This window comes from Lepidochelys olivacea (genome assembly GCF_965140295.1).
Source record: "Lepidochelys olivacea isolate rLepOli2 genome assembly, chromosome: 11".
Lineage (NCBI taxonomy): Eukaryota > Metazoa > Chordata > Testudines > Cheloniidae > Lepidochelys > Lepidochelys olivacea.
Genome location: NC_140421.1, coordinates 47,203,301 through 47,223,964, shown reverse-complemented (window position 1 = coordinate 47,223,964; position 20,664 = coordinate 47,203,301). Strand labels below are relative to the sequence as shown.

At 40.0% G+C, this 20,664-nt stretch overlaps 1 protein-coding gene across 2 annotated transcripts in view; it reads left to right on the top strand.

The window, feature by feature from the left end:
- Positions 1-20,664, top strand: part of CERKL (CERK like autophagy regulator) — a 96,924-nt gene that overhangs the window by 55,087 nt on the left and 21,173 nt on the right. For both annotated transcript variants that reach the window (XM_084642797.1, XM_084642796.1), the window contains exons 3-4: positions 1,618-1,749; positions 17,364-17,427. In XM_084642797.1, coding sequence (XP_084498923.1) covers positions 1,618-1,749; positions 17,364-17,427 — 196 coding nt within the window. The remainder of the gene's footprint in view (positions 1-1,617; positions 1,750-17,363; positions 17,428-20,664) is intronic.

Below are 20,664 nucleotides of genomic sequence, written 5' to 3'. Positions count from 1 at the left end.
AAGAATCTCTGAAGCCGATTCTCAAATGTACATATGACCAAAATTTCTAAAACAAGTATAACACTCAAAGAAGATTCAGTTCTCTCAAGTATTTTTGCTTCGTGTTCCTATTGTGCCTATTCTAGTTGCATATCATCCTGGCAGTCCTCAGTGTGTTAAGGGATAATTATCAAAAGTGATTCACTCTGCCAGACTGTTGCAATGATGAATGAAGAGCAGATCAGATCATTTATTGTAAATTTGTACAGTAAACATGCTGAGTCTCTGTCATATTAGTCTCTCTAGTTTTGTATGGGTTCTCATTGTGGATTAACTAGTTTTAAAGTTACTGTAGGCTTTTATGGAAGAAGGGATTTGTGATTAACATTTGCTTCCTCTAGCATCAGGTTATTTTGTTGTGTCCTTAATTTTGATGCTCCTAGCTAATCTTGACAAGATTATATATCAACATTTGAAGAACTGGGCTAGATTTTCTATACTTCCTTTCAGTTTTCAGTGAATATGAAAATATACAGTAAACATTCTTTAATACTTTTAGTCCTTTAATTTACATTCTTCAAAACAAATGGGTTAGTCGTGCTATTTTTATTCCTAGAGTTTTCCAAGGTTTTGATACTTGGAAAAGTTAATTGTCTTCAACGCAAAAATATCTTTTTTTTCCTTGATATTGAAATAGCTTTATTATTAGTATTTGTTGAATCTCTTAGAGTATGGTATAGGCACCTTTTAAAATTCAAATGTTCAGATGGGTGTTCAGATGTTTTGTGTTATTCCTTTTCAATCTTCAAAGTAAGGTGAGTGAAGAAAGGGCAGGGATCCTAATCAGCAATTGCAAGATGTATCTGGCTTTAGGGATTGAACTATGTCCCATTTAGGGTGAGAAGTAAAATTTTAGTTATGTCTCTTTCTGGCTTTGGAGATAATTTTTTCACTTAGCACAAATGAGCATAAGGCATTTTCATATTGAAAGTGTTATGTTCAGCAGCTCTGGTAGTATTAATGCTGTTCCCTCACAACCTTCTTGAACCCTTATGCAAGCTTACAGATAAATAACAAACTGTACTACATGTTTTCTGAATTTACACTTGAAGGCAGTACTGCACAGAGCACATATATGTATGTAGGTATTTCTATTAGAGAGCACGCATGTACAGATATTAATTTACTTTAGTATTCATTATGAATTTGTTCAAATCATACATTGTAGAGAATTACCAAAGAAACAGTTACTCTATGGAGCAGTCCTCGGTTTTTACAGCTCAAAATCAGACTCACTGTTACTGGCACATAATGATGTAGGTGGTGGTGACTAACTTGTTCCGACTGGTTATTCTTAGCTGTAGACTAATAAGCAGGTCAGAGCTTCAGTGGCCCCAGGATTAAGGGTCAGATTAAAATAATGAGCACACTCATTCAAGAAGACAGTAAGGGCCTCTAGGTTTATTATAACTACTACCCTCAAACCAAGTCAAAAACACTTTATTAATATGTTTAGTTTTTTAAAAAACATAAAGCTTTCCCAGTAATCTCAAGGATGTTTGCTTAAAAAGTTTGATTCACCTGTAAAAATATCCAAATGCTATTTGTCTTGAAACCTTTTGTGCTTTTTTTTTTTAGGCTTTCCAAATAGACCAAAGTCCCTAAAAGTATTTGTTAACCCAAACAGTCATAAAAGAGAAGCTACTCATGTTTATTACGAACAAGTTGCACCTCTCTTTAAGCTTGCTGACATCAAAACTGACGTCACAGGTAAGTTGCTTTTAGAACGTGATTTAATCCTTTTTTTAAAACGGATACTTAAGCAACCAAGACAACCTGAATTTACTGATAATCCTTATTGGCTTTATGTACAAGTAGTGCATTGAGAATTGAATTAAATGTAATATTACTCATTTGGTTTTATTTCATTTCACTGCTTTAGTTTTAGCAATTCCATTATTTATTGATTATATTTTATTTTGTATAGTTTTTCTACTTTAGGAATAATTTTACACTTTGTGTGGGTTTTTTTTACATCGCAGTTTGATTATTAAAAAAGGAAAGCTTGAATCTCACATAGGTCTGATGTATGTTTCTTATTTGTGGACTCTTCTTGAGTTATTAAACTTCCTGTATAATCTTTTCCTTTCACAAGGCTGTTCTTGCTTTAACTCAAATCCTTGCTATTTGGATCAAACCTGATCAGCAGAACAGATGTAAATTTGCTGGGAATTTACAAAGCTATGTAAGGTTTCTGATGATGATTTAAACTTCATGCCATTGAAGTTTCTGATGATGATTTAAACTACTACATTAGAGATTGCGTGAACCATGATATTATCTGAAACCACAAAATAATGTAGGAGTTTATGGTCTGGCTTTCCCAAGTTGTGATGGTTGTGTTTTTTATTCATGGATGTAAATGTAAAATAATAATAATAATAATAATAATCCATTCCTCCTTTTGGCTGTTTTTATTCCCATGCGGAAGGTACTAACCCCTTTTTGTAGTCAATGGAGCAAATCCAGTTCCCTTCTCTGTAGCCTCACAAGTGTGGGAGGTTAGGGGAGAAAGAGATTCCACATAGCATGGAACACTGTTTATGTATGAATCACCTCTGCAATAAAGTACTGTACATGGAGTGGGAGGCATGCTGCTCTGTGGATCTTCCCATTCTTCCTTCCCCATAAGAGATTTTAGATGCATTGAGGTAAAATAGCTTCTGCTGAGTGTTCCTGCAAGCACTTTATTGTGTGGGGAAGAGGATTCCTTCCCCAGTCCCCTGAATTTCTCTCCAGTCTCTAGCCTGGTTGAACTGGCTGCACCCTGGGATCTTAATCTTAGCTAAAGTGTTGATTACTTTTCCAGCACAAATTTAATTTCTGTACTGTAGTAACTTTTTCCAAAATTGTTTTCAAGCATACACTAATGCTGCAAAAGCTGCATTATTACATTTCCATATTCCTGCCAGTCCTGCCCAGTGGATAGACACCCACTGATGAGCAGGTTGTATTTGCTTGAAGGCCAAAAAGTTTGTTTTATTATTTTTACTTTTCAAATGTTTCCTCAAATATTTGGGGGTAAATTTAGGTCATTTTTGGTGTTGTGCAAGATATTGCACATAAGTCTAAACAAATAAAAAGATTTTATGACGTTTTTTCTCTTGCCCTGCATTATATCCTACATCAGATAGGCATGAAAAGTGCCTTTTCTGCCTTGAGGAAAATTACTCCATTCAGGGTATCAGTGTTCTTTAGATGAAGTCAAGGAAAGAATGATTTATAGTTTCAGCCATTAGTTCCAAGAGGCCACAGGGGAGAAAAAGCCGTTATTTGGCAAGATATTGCCATTAGATCTGGCTGTATCCCAGAGGGGTAAGCATCTCCAAATCCTAGGAGTTTTCAGAATTATAGGGTTTCTTGGATGTAGTCAGATCACTTGTCTGCACTGGGGTGCTTGCTGGACTTGTCTAGTCAAATCGCCTGACCCAGCATTCTCCAGAGACTTGATAGAAGCCCTGTTGGATGATGTGAAACAGTCATCTGTGCAGAGCCTCAATTATTTCTGCCAGGGGACTTGTCAGACTAGTTCCTTCAAATATGTTCTATGGAATTATCTTCCCCTCAGCAGAGTGTGGATAAGTGTGTTGATACAATTAGGAACCCAGGGTCTGGCTCAAGCTCTCTTTCTCAAAGGATCTAGGATGTATACAGTTGCTGCTGGATCCAAATTTAATGTGGTGGACTTCTTAGCTCTGATAAGCTGATTTCATCCCACACTGCTGCAATTCCACATCCCGGCGAGCCTGATTCATAATATAGGAAAAAATCTGGTGCTTCAGGTGTCTCCTTGTACAGATCCATAATATATTTTTGTGTAAGTATTGTAGATTGAGGCCCTATGATCCTCTGCCTTCTGCATCGGTGGTCTCTTAGTGAAAGGTAGTGAAAAGAGGCATAGGTGTCCTCCTCCCGGGAAGTCTCCTCCAAAGAAGATGAAGGATCCTGTGGAGATTCTTTAGCCTCCTCCACCTGAGTCCTCTAGATAGGAGGTACTACCTGATCTAGAATCGGATGCACTCTCAGGAAGAGGAGAAACCAGTCATAGTGACCCCTCTGCTTCATCCCTTGCTGTAGTTGTCTTAAAGCTTTCTCTTCTTTTCCAGCTGACACAAAGACTTCCAGGACAGAGTGGATGGAGTAGCTTGTAGCTTTACCCAGTTAGATGCATAAATTATCTGATGTCTTGGAGCTACAAGAGAAAGTAGCACTCCAAATCAATGAAGGTTTGCTGAAACTGGTTAAATTAATTTGTAACCACCCTGTATTGCAGGGGTCGGCAACCTTTCAGAAGTGGTGTGCTGAGTCTTCATTTATTCACTCTAATTTACGGTTTCACGTGCCAGTAATACATTTTAACATTTTTAGAAGGTCTCTCTTTATAAATCTATATTATAGAACTAATCTATTGTTGTATGTAAAGTAAACAAGGTTTTCAAAATGTTTAAGAACCTTCATTTAAAATTAAATTAAAATGCAGATATTATCAGTTTAGTGCAGTGGTTCTTAATCTAGGGTGCAAGATGCCCTTTCTGGGGGTGCGAGACATGCAAGATGTTTTTAGAAGGTAAATCATGAAAAACACAAATTAAGCACAGGCACATAAGTGCAACTACTTTGTTTCATCAAACCTATGTATTTATTAACATTATACATTTTTAACGATTACTGTAATATACAAAGTTTTCAAGTTTTTAAGCTAATTGTAGTGTAATTTTTGATAAGGGCTGCAGAGCGCTGGGCCCAGGCCAGGAGCAGAGCCCTGGGCTGGCTGCCGGTACCTCAAGCTGGCAGGAGGGCTGAGCAGGGCCAGAGGCTGGCAAAGGGCTGGGTGGCTGGAACCCCAGGCCGGGCGGCTGGAAGCCCAGACCAGCAGCGAGGTGAGCTGGGCTGGCCGCTGTTATCCCAGGCCAGCAGCAGGCTGGCAAGGGGCTGGTGGCTGGAACCCCAGACTGTCAGTGGGCTCAGCTGGGTAGCGGACAGAACCCCAGGCTGGCAGTGGTTCACCCGGCTCCTGCCAGCCAGGGGGTTCCATTCACTTCGCCCGTCAGCGGGCTGAGTGGGGCTGGCCGACAGAACTGCCGCCGGTCTGGGTTTCTGGCCACTGGCTCCTGCCAGCCAGGGTCCCAGCCACCGGCCGCGCTCAGCCTGCTGCTGGCCAGGGGTTCTGTTCACTCAGGCCGGCAGCAGGCTGAGCAGGTCCGGCGGCCAGGACCCCAGCTGGCAGCAGTGTGCCAGTAAAAATTGGCTCGTGTGCCGCCGGTTGCCGACCCCTGTTGTACTGGATCTAGGAAGTTTGATTCTTTATACTAAGTCTCTAAAAAATTATTTGAATATTTTTTCAGGATACCAGTACTTCTAAATCCATCTACAAATATGTTTTCTATAAAGTAGAGAGGAACTAAGAATTGTTAGTGAGAGAAGTATTTATTATTTGTATAGCATCCAAGGTTCCAATCAGCATCTCGGCCCCATTGTAGAGGTTCTGTGCACTTATTAAAAAAATGGTCTTTGCCCCAAAGAGTTCAATCTAGGTTACACCCTTGAGCTATGGAATGTAAGTCTTGAGAGAATTGCACCTGCTTCCTAATTGCCAGTTATTGCTCAATAAGTTTACTTTTTGACTATGTACTTGATTTCTGTAGCATGGCTGTGTGGAAACAATATATTTGGGAAGTTTTGCCCTTGACTTTATTAAGACCAGGATTTCACCTGAATTAGTTTAGTTTTTTCCTTTTTCTACTGACTGTCACATATGTCTGGAGGGCTAGGGAAAACATAGCTTTCTCACTTGTCTCTTACCTACTTTTCCATAAAAACAGGTTGTCATACCTGTTGTAGTTCCTTTTCAGACAACCTTTGACTATATCTAACTTCTGTCCTGAGACACGTGCTAGGGATGCAGAAATAAAGTTTCTAGACACCATTAATGACTGCTTCTTGCAGTGGCTAGTCCTGGAATTCTAGATTTAGTCCTAAGTGGAGCACAGGATCTGGTCCAAGAGTTGGATATAGATGAACCACTAGGTAATAGTAACCATAATATAATTAAATTTAATATCTTGTGGGGCAGGGAGGGGGGAAATACCAAAGAAGCCCACCAAAGTAGCATTTAACTTCAGAAAGGGTAACTAAAGAAAAATGAGGAAGCTAGTTAAACAGAAATTAAAAGGAACAGTCACAAAGGTGAAATGCCTGCAAGCTGCATGGAAACCACAACAGAGGCTCAAATTAAATGTTTATCCCAAATTTAAAAATTAGTAAGAGGATCAAAGAATGCCACCATGGCTAAAGAACAGAGTAAAAAGGTGGTTAGGGGAAAAAAGGCATCCTTTAAAAATTTGAAGTCAGGTCCTACCAAGGAAGATAAAAAGGAGCATAAACTCTGGCAAGTGAAGTGTAAAAGTATAATTAGGCAGGCCAAAAAAAGAATTTGAAGAGCAACTAGCAAAAGACTCAAAAACTAACTGCAGTTTTTTTAAAGTACAGCAGAAGCAGGAAGTCTGCCAAACAATCAGTGAGGCCACTGGATAATTGAGGTGCTAAAGAAGCACTCAGGGAAGACAAAGCCATTGCAAAGAAGCTAAATGAATTCTGTGCATCAGTCTTCGGGTATGTCTACACTACGAAATTAGGTTGAATTTATAGAAGTCGTTTTTTTAGAAATCGGTTTTATATATTCGAGTGTGTGTGTCCCCACAGAAAATGCTCTAAGTGCATTAAGTGCATTAACTCGGTGGAGTGCTTTCACAGTACCGAGGCTAGAGTCGACTTCCAGAGCGTTGCACTGAGGGTAGCTATCCCACAGTTCCCGCAGTCTCCGCTGCCCATTGTAATTCTGGGTTGAGATCCCAATGCCTGATGGGGCTAAAACATTGTCACGGGTGGTTCTGGGTACATATCGTCAGGCCCCCGTTCCCTCCCTCCTTCCGTGAAAGCAAGGGCAGACAATCGTTTTGCGCCTTTTTTCCTGAGTTACCTGTGCAGACGCCATACCATGGCAAGCATGGAGCCCGCTCAGGTAACCGTCACCATATGTCTCCTGGGTGATGGCAGACGTGGTACTGCATTGCTACACAGTAGCAGCAACCCCTTGCCTTGTGGCAGCAGACGGTGCAATAGGACTGGTAGCCGTCCTCGTCATGTCCGAGGTGCTCCTGGCCACGTCGGCCAGGAGCCCCTGGGCAGACATGGGCGCAGGGACTAAATTTGGAGTGACTTGATCAAGTCATTCTCTTTAGTCTTGCAGTCAGTCCTATTGAACCATCTTATGGTGAGCAGGCAAGAGATGAGGATTGCTAGCAGTCGTATTGTACCATCTTCTGCCGAGTAGCCCTGAGATGTGGATGGCATGCAGTCCTTCTGCACCGTCTGCTGCCAGCCAAAGATGTAAAAGATAGATGGAGTGGATCAAAACAAGAAATAGACCAGATTTGTTTTGTACTCATTGCTTCCCCCCCCATCTAGGGGACTCATTCCTCTAGGTCACACTGCAGTCACTCACAGAGAAGGTGCAGCGAGGTAAATCTAGCCATGTATCAATCAGAGGCCAGACTAACCTCCGTGTTCCAATAAGAACAATAACTTAGGTGCACCATCTCTTACTGGAACCCTCCGTGAAGTCCTGCCTGAAATACTCCTTGATGTAAAGCCATCCCCTTTGTTGATTTTAGCTCCCTGAAGCCAACCCTGTAAGCCGTGTCATCAGTCGCCCCTCCCTCCATCAGAACCATGGCAGACAATCGTTCTGCGCCTTTTTTCTGTGCGGACACCATACCAAGGCAAGCATGGAGGCCGCTCAGCTCACTTTGGCAATTAGGAGCACATTAAATACCACACGCATTATCCAGCAGTATATGCAGCACCAGAACCTGGCAGAGCGATACCGGGCGAGTAGGCGACGTCAGCGCGGTCGCGTGAGTGATCAGGACATGGACACAGATTTCTCTGAAAGCATGGGCCCTGCCAATGTATGCATCATGGTGCTAATGGGGCAGGTTCATGCTGTGGAACGCCGATTCTGGGCTCAGGAAACAAGCACAGACTGGTGGGACCACATAGTGTTGCAGGTCTGGGATGATTCCCAGTGGCTGCGAAACTTTCGCATGCGTAAGGGCACTTTCATGGAACTTTGTGACTTGCTTTCCCCTGCCCTGAAGCGCATGAATACCAAGATGAGAGCAGCCCTCACAGTTGAGAAGCGAGTGGCGATAGCCCTGTGGAAGCTTGCAACGCCAGACAGCTACCGGTCAGTTGGGAATCAATTTGGAGTGGGCAAATCTACTGTGGGGGCTGCTGTGATGTAAGTAGCCCACGCAATCAAAGATCTGCTGATATCAAGGGTAGTGACCCTGGGAAATGTGCAGGTCATAGTAGATGGCTTTGCTGCAATGGGATTCCCTAACTGGGTGGGGCCATAGACGGAACCCATATCCCTATCTTGGCACCGGAGCACCAAGCCTGCGAGTACATAAACCGCAAGGGGTACTTTTCAATAGTGCTGCAAGCTCTGGTGGATCACAAGGGACATTTCACCAACATCAATGTGGGATGGCCAGGAAAGGTACATGACGCTCGCATCTTCAGGAACTCTGGTCTGTTTCAAAAGCTGCAGGAAGGGACTTTATTCCCAGACCAGAAAATAACTGTTGGGGATGTTGAAATGCCTATATGTATCCTTGGGGACCCAGCCTACCCCTTAATGCCATGGCTCATGAAGCTGTACACAGGCAGCCTGGACAGTAGTCAGGAGCTGTTCAACTACAGGCTGAGCAAGTGCAGAATGGTGGTAGAATGTGCATTTGGACGTTTAAAGGCATGCTGGCGCAGTTTACTGACTTGCTTAGACCTCAGCGAAACCAATATTCCCATTGTTATTACTGCTTGCTGTGTGCTCCACAATATCTGTGAGAGTAAGGGGGAGACGTTTATGGCGGGGTGGGAGGTTGAGGCAAATTGCCTCACACCAGGGCAGTTAGAAGAGCACAGGAGGGCGCGGTACGCACCAGAGAAGCTTTGAAAACCAGTTTCATGACTGGCCAGGCTACGGTGTGAAAGTTCTTTGTTTCTCCTTGATGAAACCCGCCGCCCCTTGGTTCTCTCTACTTCCCTGTAAGTTAACCACCCTGCCCTCCTCCCTTTGATCACCGCTTGCAGAGGCAATAAAGTCATTGTTGCTTCACATCCATGCATTCTTTATTCATTCATCACACAAATAGGGGGATGACTACCAAGGTAGCCCAGGAGGGGTGGTGGAGGAGGGAAGGAAAATGCCACACAACACTTTAAAAGTTTACAACTTTAAAATTTATTGGATGCCAGCCTTCTTTTTTTTGGGCAATCCTCTGTGGCGGAGTGGCTGGTTGGCTGGAGGCCCCCCCACCGCGTTCTTGGGCGTCTGAGTGTGGAGGCTATGGAACTTGGGGAGGAGGGCGGTTGGTTACACAGGGGCTGTAGTGGCAGTCTGTGCTCCAGCTGCCTTTGCTGCAGCTCAACCATACACTGGAGCATACTGGTTTGATCCTCCAGCAGCCTCAGCATTGAATCCTGCCTCCTCTCATCACGCTGCCGCCACATTTGAGCTTCAGCCCTGTCTTCAGCCAGCCACTTGCTCTCTTCAGCCCGCCACCTCTCCTCCCGGTCATTTTGTGCTTTCCTGCACTCTGACATTATTTGCCTCCACGCATTCTTCTGTGTTCTGTCAGTGTGGGAGGACAGCATGAGCTCAGAGAACATTTCATCATGAGTGCGTTTTTTTTCTTTCTAATCTTCACTAGCCTCTGGGAAGGAGAAGATCCTGTGATCATTGACACACATGCAGCTGGTGGAGGAAAAAAAAAGGGACAGCGGTATTTAAAAAGACACATTTTATAAAACAGTGGCTACACTCTTTCAGGGTAAACCTTGCTGTTAACATTACATACATAGCACATTTGCTTTCGTTACAAGGTCGCATTTTGCCTCCCCCCACCGTGTGGCTACCCCCTCAATCCTCCCCCCTCCCTGTGGCTAACAGCGGGGAACATTTCTGTTTAGCCACAGGCAAACAGCCCAGCAGGAATGGGCTCCTCTGAGTGTCCCCTGAAGGAAAGTTCTCTATTTCAACCAGGTGACCATGAATGATATCTCACTCTCCTGAGGATAACACAGAGAGATAAAGAACGGATGTTGTTTGAATGCCAGCAAACATACACTGCAATGCTTTGTTGTACAATGATTCCCGAGTACCTGTTACTGGCCTGGAGTGGTAAAGTGTCCTACCATGAAGGACGCAATAAGGCTGCCCTCCCCAGAAACCTTTTGCAAAGGCTTTGGGAGTACATCCAGGAAAGCCATGAATGCCAGGGCAAATTAATCCTTTCACATGCTTGCTTTTAAACCATGTATAGTATTTTAAAAGGTACACTCACCGGAGGTCCCTTCTCCGCCTGCCGGGTCCAGGAGGCAGCCTTGGGTGGGTTCGGGGGGTACTGGCTCCAGGTCCAGGGTGAGAAACAGTTCCTGGCTGTCGGGAAAAGCGGTTTCTCCGCTTGCTTGCTGTGAGCTATCTACAACCTCATCATCATCATCTTCTTCGTCCCCAAAACCTGCTTCCGTGTTGCCTCCATCTCCATTGAAGGAGTCAAACAACACGGCTGGGGTAGTGGTGGCTGAATCCCCTAAAATGGCATGCAGCTCATCATAGAAGCGGCATGTTTGGGGCTCTGACCCGGAGCGGCGGTTCGCCTCTCTGGTTTTCTGGTAGGCTTGCCTCAGCTCCTTAAGTTTCACGTGGCACTGCTTCGGATCCCTGTTATGGCCTCTGTCCTTCATGCCCTGGGAGATTTTGACAAAGGTTTTGGCATTTCAAAAACTGGAACTGAGTTCTGATAGCACAGATTCCTCTCCCCATACAGCGATCAGATCCCGTACCTCCCGTTCAGTCCATGCTGGAGCTCTTTTGCGATTCTGGGACTTCATCATGGTCACCTCTGCTGATGAGCTCTGCATGGTCACCTGCAGCTTACCACGCTGGCCAAACAGGAAATGAGATTCAAAAGTTCGCAGTTCTTTTCCTGTCTACCTGGCCAGTGCATCTGAGTTGAGAGTGCTGTCCAGAGCGGTCACAATGGAGCACTCTGGGATAGCTCCCGGAGGCCAATACCGTCGAATTGTGTCCACAGTACCCCAAATTCGACCCGGCAAGGCCGATTTAAGCGCTAATCCACTTGTCAGGGGTGGAAAATGATTTTAAGAGCCCTTTAAGTCGAAATAAAGGGCTTCATCGTGTGGACGGATGCAGGTTTACATCGATTTAACGCTGCTAAATTCGACCTAAAGTCCTAGTGTAGACCAGGGCGAATTGCAGAGGATGTGAGGGAGATTCCCACAACTGAACCATTCTTTTTAGGTGACAGATCTGAGAAACTGTCCCAGATGGAGGTGTTAATAAAGGAGATTTTGGAACAAATTGATAAATTAAACAGTAATAAGTCATCAGGACCAGATGATATTTATCTAAGAGTTCTGAAGGAACTCAAATATAAAATTGCAGAACCACTATCTGTGGTATATGCAAAAAGAAAAGGAGGACTTGTGGCACCTTAGAGACTAACAAATTTATTTAAGCATAAGCTTCCGTGAGCTACAGCTCACTTCATCGGAGCATCTGATTAAGTGAGCAGTAGCTCACGAAAGCTTATGCTTAAATAAATTGGTTAGTCTCTAAGGTGCCACAAGTCCTCCTTTTCTTTTTGCGAATACAGACTAACACGGCTGCTACTCTGAAACCTATCACTTAAATCAGCTTCTGTAGTAGATGACTGGATGCCAATTTTTAAAAAAGCTCCAGAGGTGATCCAGGCAATTATAGGCTAGTAAGCATAGCTTCAGAGGAACTACAACAGTAGACAAATTCCTGTTATTCCCCCAAAATAGTTGTCAGTCATGTTTCCTGTTTGTTCCCTCCTCAGATGTCTTCTAAGATATTACTATTAAGAGCCCAATATGTGTGGTGTTGAAAGTCCAGGCATGGAAGGACAATTCTAATCCTATTTACATGTAAATTTGATTCAGCACAAATAGTGCTATAAAGGAATTTGATTCCTGACAGGAAAGGAGATGTTTTATTTCTTCCACAGTAGGGAGATACAGAAACTTAACTGGATTTATTTCATTTCAGAAGGAATCATATGGATAGTGTAGAGAAGTCACTGCTACAGGGAGTAAAAATCCATCAATCTGATCGGCCATTTTTTCTGCCTATTTGTTCTAGAAGGGAGAGAGAGAAACCCAGAATCTGTGCTGTCAGTCAGAAGAGAGCAAATTTACAGGCAGGTGGGATTAAAAAGTTTCATACTCCAAACAATTTTATATTTTCAGATGTTAATTCTTTTTAATATGTCACTATTAATATGTTTCATACCTTATGCACATGTAAAAGGACAGGTTACTGCACCAAAGAGCTTACAATTTAAGCCCAAACCTGCTCCTATTAAAGTTAATGAAAACAGGATCACTCCCCAGATTAGACAAAATACAGACAGATGGCCTTATCAGGCAGTGGTTACTCATGTGAGTAGTCCCATGATTTCACTGAGATTGCACATGCAAGACTGATAGGAGCAGGCTGAAAAGTTAGGCAAAAGAATATAATAGAAGAATAATGTGGTTCTGTTTGTGTATGATGTTAGTGCCAATATTTGTATATGTTTTAAAAATAATGTTTGTAATATAAGTTCAACTAAAGAAATAGGAGGTGAGACATGGAAACACACATAGATGAATAGAAACTAATTTTCTTGTATACTGGTAATGAGTCAGTTAACAATAGCATTTTGACTTTTCTTTGTTTCAAATTTTAAGGAAAAAATCTCCAGCTTTATATAAGTTTTATCATTTAACATTTGTATAATCTATAACAGATATACTGAAATACCAAGGTATGACAATAATAAAGAGTCACTGTGAATATTTTTAATCATTTAATGTGCACAAGTAAGACTAACCATCTTTCATTTAGCTGGTTTCTGCCTCAGTTGCTTTTTTAAAAAATGCAAATAAATGGAGGGTATGTTTTAACTTTTTAAAAGGATAATATTATCATTTGTCTGTTAACACTGTTTGTGCAGTAGCTAATGGAGTTCTTTCTATAAACCAAATAACCTGCCAATAGCTAAGTTTATATAAAAACTTTTGTAGATAGTTAATAGGAAATTAAACTAAGCATCGTTGTAATGACATTAACCACCTGTTTCTCTTACTAACAAAAATAGTTTTAAATTATTTTCTGATTTTTTTATTATATAAAATGCTGTCTGAACTAACTAAAAACATATTCAACATATTATTCTGAAGGCAGTTCTACTTTGGCAATATCCAGGGCATTGCAAGGTTTATTAGTTGCCTAACACTCCTCCTACAGGTAAACTGGGAAAATTACATGACAATTCTATAAATGTTAGTATAGAAATACACATTTATTTGTACATTTAAAACAGTTTTAATTGGGAATGAATAAAAGCTTTGGTAGTGTTCACTTGTACTCTTTTCAGAAGTTTAGGTACCTCACTAATAGCAATGTTAATGTCCTTTCAAATAATGACTTTGGATTTTGTCAGGCAGTAAGGTTATATGCCACAGTTCACAAACATACTGTAATATTGGGTACTTAGAATAAACATTTTTTTCTGAAATCTTCAAAGAATCCTCTATCCTAAGAATTCAGTTTGAATTCATTGTAAATTAACAGCTACATACATTCATCTTTAAAACTTAAAATGCATTGTTCAAAAGTGTCATACAGTGAACATGAACTTCTGAAGTGACATAAGAATGTGGCTAGTTAGTACAGTAAAAATCATAATATTTTTATATATCTTTTGTTTTCTCTCCCACCCCCAAACAATACAAAATATTTTAATAATCTTTTCAGAATGGTTGTAGAGAGTTCTGATGTATAGAACAGAATACAGGAAAGTAGCTGGCAATACCTATAACTGTAGGTATTCAACATTTTTGCTATTGGAAAACGATAATACAAAACTTTCCTCAAAAATTTGGATATTTTATGCCTTGCTATTTATAATACTAATATTAAATTAGTGTTTTTCTTCCATATATTATAGCACACCAGAGATTACCTTTAATTCTAATTTCTGTAGTAATATATTTTATATAGTAATACTACTATATGTTATATAGTAATGTATTTTTAGGAATCTGTGTGTGCGTGTGAGAGAGAGAGAGAGATACTAACCTCTTTGCTACTATATCACACACATGCTTGAGAATGTGATATAGGTAAATGAGTAAATTGCAATGTAACATATACCACTGCTCATTATCTTACTCTTTTCTTTATCAGCCTTTTCTGGGAAAGGTTAGTATTATAGTGTCAAATCATTTAAAATTGATACATTGTTATAACGTTTAGGTGCAGAGCAAACTGTAAAATAACACATTGGTAGGACTTGTATAAAATTACATAGTAAGAAACCTATGTACTGAGAGTCAGAGCCAGCGCTAGGCATAAGCAGACTAAGCAATTGCTTAGGGCCTCAAGCAGCTCAAGCCCCTTTTACTTGCAATGACAAGTATGTGTTGGGGGCGGGGGAAAAATATTCCTACTTAGGGCCCCCAGAGGGTAGTTGAGAGTCCAATACAACTGAAAACTTGCACTTGTTATTGATTGTAAAGTAAATAAAGTTTGTCCAAGGACTTTAGCTTTTTTTCTTCAAGTATTAGCACCAGTTAATCTGTTGCTCTACATTAGCAGTTGTAATCCTATTGGGTTTAGTCTGTGGCTAAGGACCCAGTATTTATACATGTCATGCTGAACTGTCCCACATATTGAAAGGCCAAAACGATTTGCTCACTGTCTTTTTTTGCTTTTATCTTAGTTGTAGGGGTTGTTCTTGAACCCTTAGTTTCTTGTTGGCTACTTGAGTTATGGGGCTCTGCTAGCTATGAATATGTGCTTTAAAATAGGAGCTGAATGTTGGGGAGCCGTCAGGCATCAAATCTAGGTTTTGCTGCATGATCCAGTGATTAGTTTGCTCAGATGCACTCTTAGTAAAGTTCACCGAAGAAGAGCACTATCACATGACAGCTAATGAGTTCAGAGGCATGTGTAGTTTCCTTATGAACAGTGTTCCACAGCTTTTGGTTCTTGATAGTGATTAGGTATTCTTTTCTTGGTACACTGCATCTTTAAATCTTAAACCACTTCCATAAGTGGTTTGATTAAGCTTTTAGGTATCTTGGAAATTCTCCTCTTTATGCATCATCACGAGAGTTGAGACCGGCAGGGTTTACATATTGTTCCCTGATTTGAACCCTAGAGGGGGGAAAAGAGAACTGTGTTCTTAGAAAGGGACACTAGCGCTGAAATTCACTTCCCTCACTGGTTCAACAATAAACAAAATTTCTCATTCTTCAGCGTGTGCTTCATGGTCTTTTTATTCATCCATATGTTTGACTGAAAGAGGTGGCTTCAATGTATTGAGTCGTGTGTGCTGTGTGTGTTTTGTGTAAGCTCTTTGTGAGTTGATTTCCTTGTGAATGGATGTATATTACACTAAGAAGCCTCTGAGTACATTTTAACAAATCAAAAGAAAAAAAAAAAGAAAAAAATCTAATTTAGCATAGCAAGCATACCATTTTTATTTTTTCCCAGTACTGTCATAATAAGTTGTTTAAAAGTTGCAATGTTCATTTAAAAAATTCTGGTGTAGCCCATTATCAACCATATGGTTGCAGAGGAGGATTTTTTTTATCACCATGAAATACTAATGATATGTTTTAGCCTTTTTTACATCCTCACATCAAAAGCAATGTATTTGCAAACTGTGTTATGTTAGTCACTTTTATTTTTTATGTACTATAGCTGTTGTTGAGGGGATTTAAATTCCCACCTGGAAGAACAAAGAAGCTGAATGCACCAGTGCCTTAATATTAAGCTTTTCATCCACCTAAGAATACTTCTTGTGAAGCTAATATTGTAAACAATGCTAGAAAACTGTTTGTGGTCATGTAACAATATATATGCTTCAGCAGCAAAATTGTAATTCACTAACTTTGATTTCAAGATAGCATACTGCTTCAAATTCTCCCCTGGTATGCTAACCTAGTTTATAGTTACAGGAACTTATTACTGTGGAAATTCATTAGCAATGCTGAATGATAGTTCTCTGAAGATGTTCATTCTGTTGTCGTAACTATTATGAAAAATGTATTGTAATATGTAATTAATGACTGCAAATTACATCGCTTTCTATATCTCTTTCAAATTAAATAAATATTGACGAGTACAAATATTAAATATACTTATTAGTTCGAAGCTTTCCATTCGTGTCAGCAGCATCTGAGTGGTCAATAGAAATATTACAATTATAATGTTGGGGTAGATAATACTGTGGATATGGAATCATTATTTTAGACACCAAAACTAATAATTTTAGCAATATCCAGAAACACTGAAGAAAAAGCTTGAACTGTACTAGCACCAGGGACAGACAAGCATGAAAGATTAATGTAATCTTGCATATCATGATGCACATTCTTACACAAAAAATCCATCTGCAAGTGTCATGTCAGTCAGCAGAAATCTTTGATGGGTGGATGCAGCTGGGCTGTCTCTTCTGGCAAAGCTGCCCTGGAAAATGCTAAATGTGGTTATGATTCTTTGTGCCATCTGTAGTATACTAGTTTATCCTGTCTTCATTGGCATTTTCAGTACTACACAGGGCATCAACAATCACAGAGACAGCAATATAGAGTGACAGATTCATTTCCTCCAGAGGCTACCAGACTCTGGTGTATACTTGTGCCACCTTGCTCTTCGTGTTATATTCTGTCGTCACTGGTATTTGATTTTATTTCATATTTCTATGTTTAACTCAGATTCTTAGTTAAGCAGCTTGCATATTCTAACATGGTCAATTGAATGTGGTTAGTATTTAGATAATTTACTTCTATCTGATGATAGACTTGAACTTTTCCGATAATATGCCAAATGTGCCATTACAGAAACTTGTATTTTTGACCTGTGAACAAATATTGCTCATCCTATGAATCTGAAAACACCAGCTTTAAATTAGAAACTGGCTATGTATTAGACACCACCAAATAATTTATGTAATAGAGTATGATTTTGACCTTTTTGTTTGTTTATAAAGTTGTTAAACTTTCAAGCCATTTAATACTTTTAATGCATTTAATGATCAAAATATAAGCAAAAATAAATTCTGACTTATTACTTTATTTTCATAGAGTGATAAAAAAAAGTTGTTTGAAGTTAGTTCTTAAAACTTTCAGTATTTTAATTATTAAAATATCTTTCATAGTAACTGAATATGAAGGACATGCTCTCTCATTGCTAAAGGAATGTGAACTCCATGCATTTGATGGGTAAGTTTGGTATTAGTTTTGCTTTATACTATGAGGTATCTAATAATAATCACGTAGGGCTTGTCTAAACAAGGACTTAGTTCACAACAAGCTGGGGTGTAAATCTACCCTGTACTAGCCTATTGTCCCATGGACCCTGCTGCCATGCACTAAAAGTTCCCTAGAGTGCTTTGAACTACCCCCTTTGAAAGCTCCCGTAGGTACAATTTTAGTTAATTTATAGAATGCCTGCTGGTAAAATTTTAGGTTGTATTAAATTTATTACCCCGTTTTCAGGTACATATTTGGACCAAACAGATTAGTTCTGTTCTAAAACTTGGCGCCTGTAGTGTGATTATTTCTTTTGTTTTCAAAAATTACCTTTAGTAATTTTAAATTTAATATTCTTTATTGATAATTGAATAGATAGTAATCCATAACTCTCTTATGCAGGCCTAACTCCCCCCCCCCTCCCCCGGCCGCCCAAAATAAACATTAAAGGCTTCTCAGATCATTTTCTCTTAAATGTCAACCTTCTGTATTTGCAAGAATGACAGAACTGCTGTGCTTTAAACTCATAGATTTTTTCATACAAATGGTTCCTAATGTGAAGTTTGATACTTTTCTCTTTAAAAAATGTTCAACTTGAACATTTTTTCCTTAAAACTCCTAAAAAGTGACTCAAATTAAGTTTAATCAAAGAATGGAAATATGTTTTCTTACAATATTAATAGAAATTATATGGACCCAATCCTGTCAACTTTGAAGTCAGTAGTACTGTTTTTGACATGAGCGGGAACAGGATCAGGCCCTGTGTAAATACTGTAGTGCTATATAGCATGGAAGTCTAATGGCTATTTTTACAGCCTTATTTTGAATTTGTATTTTCTTTTACTTTTTCCAGTGATCCATACAAGAAGGTTTAAATTATGCCTTGTAAACCTCAAGAGTACTTCCAGAACAATTCTACCTCTCTTACGTAATATTAGACAGTCACTTGCAAAGATAGTATTTATATTTTCACCTTCTGGTACATTGGCTTCCTAACCCACAAAGGGAGTCTCTTCTAATTTGTGGCTGAGGCATGTTGGTGTGACGCAGCTTGTTCTACCTATACAAGACTTCCGTTTTCTGTCAAATTTTGCCCCTTCATGAGATTTTGTTTTTCTTAATGGAAGGATTTTAAAATGTATGGGAAGACAAAAACTAAAAACATATGAATTGCTAAACCCTCTAAATTTTAAAAGTGTATCTGAAAATTACTTCAAAGGTCTATTTTTACATTTTGTAATCTCTTTAACCAAAAATTGGATTAGAAAAGGTAACTTCTGTGGCTTGGTGGGAGGGAGGCAGAGACAGGCAAAATGGCAGCCTATGGAATCATAAGAATTTCACTCTCTTCCCATGGATCTGTAGCTCAGCAATTATATTATCTTCGGTTACATTTTTTTCCCTTTTGTAGGTAAGTGAGATGTGCAGACAGGCAGTTCTGGTGGCTGGCTAGCAACTACCACCTTGCATCCACTTCAGCTATGGTGATAGCAATGCAAAATCTAAATCAAGACAGGGAAAAGGCACTATGTTGTGTTTCTTGCCAGAGTTCTTTGTGCACTGTGTCTAAGGATCATCTTTTTGCTCACTCAGAATGGCTGCACCTTCCATCATTAGGAAAGAAAGCAGCAGCCCTTGATTCACCAGGGGCAGTCCCCAGCAATTCCCCAACAAAACCTATTCCCAATACCTAAAGCAAAGGAGAGGCAATGTTCCTAGTGAGAGCAGGGAACTGAAGAAACTGTAGCTAATAACCCTGGGAAACTAGGGAGAGGATTCTGGACCTTGAGCCAAAAGGAATATTGTCTTGAGGAATCTACTCTCCAGAATTATCTTCCTGAGCAAGACAGGGCAGATAGATATAAGTCCCAGCAGCTGGATTTAGCTTTTGGACAGCTAGAGTTACGTTTGTTTTCAGCCTTGCAAGATGAGTGATTCTTTCCCTTTTGGTACTTGGATTTCGGCTTACATTTAAATCAGCTTTAACCAGGACATCTCCACCCCACCCTAGGGCTTGGTAGAGTGCTCAATTTCTCACACTAATGCCAAACCTTAGTACTGATATGGTGATCATGCCCCTGGTGATGCTGCTAGTCCTAGCCTGCTGTACATCCTTAGCTTTGTTTTCTTATATCCAGTCTGAACTATGATAGAAACATGGAAAATGCATGCAAGTCTTTTCTCCCTAATCCAGAGCTTAAAATGTCATTTTTGAGAGAAAATGTTCAGGTTAGACAGGTGTCAATGGAAACTGGTAAGAAGAATATTGCACTTGATGATTGTTTGTTTGTTCCCATTGGAGGCCTTCACATAGTCCCATAGAGTAGCTCAATAGAATCTAATTCTAGTCTAAACAAAGTGGTTCTTGATGATTTCTATTAAAATAACAAAAATTTGTTTTCCTTGTCTGTCTCCTTAGGCTATGCAGTGTAGTTGTAGCCATGTGGATTCCAGGATATGACCTCCCTCACCTTGTCCTTAGGCTGTGAGTTCCTCCCAGCAGGCTGACCTTCCTGAATGTCCAGAAAGTGCCCAGCAACCAGGGGCTTTTACTATAAACAAACAAAAAATACAGACATGAATTTGCTGAATCTAATGTGGGGGTGAGAACCCACTTACAGGGTTCACATTAAAGTGCTTGTAGGAGTTCTGGCTTTATATCATCCTATGGAAGATTAAGGCAGTAATGAATGCAACATAAGCCTTCAAAACTTGATATCTAACAACAACAAAAAGTAAGATCAGACAAAAAACCAAGGACTGCCATTAGCACTTAGAAAAGAACTATGCGCCAACCTTTTGTGTCATGGAGATTTAATGGTTTTTATGTGGGCAATTTTTAGCCAGAACTTCCTTTCTTGTTTGATGGGGCTGAGGTGGCTCCTGGTTTAACAATAAATAAGTAAGAAAAAACTATAGGAGATGAGGAAAAGTGTCAACGTTCAGAGAATACAACTTCAGTATTTATAGTAGGATATATTTTGTTTTCCAAAGAGTTTACCATTATAAAACTGGCTGAATTTTTGGATATAGTTGCAAGAATACAACAGAAGATACATACATGCATGCAGACGTTTAACGTCCTCTGAACAAACTTTTACATCAATTTTATTCTTAAAAATTTTCCTAACATTGTTTGGAGCTTGCTAACGCCCATAGTTTTATTATTAAATTATGTTTATCTGGGGAAACTTCTATTAACATTCA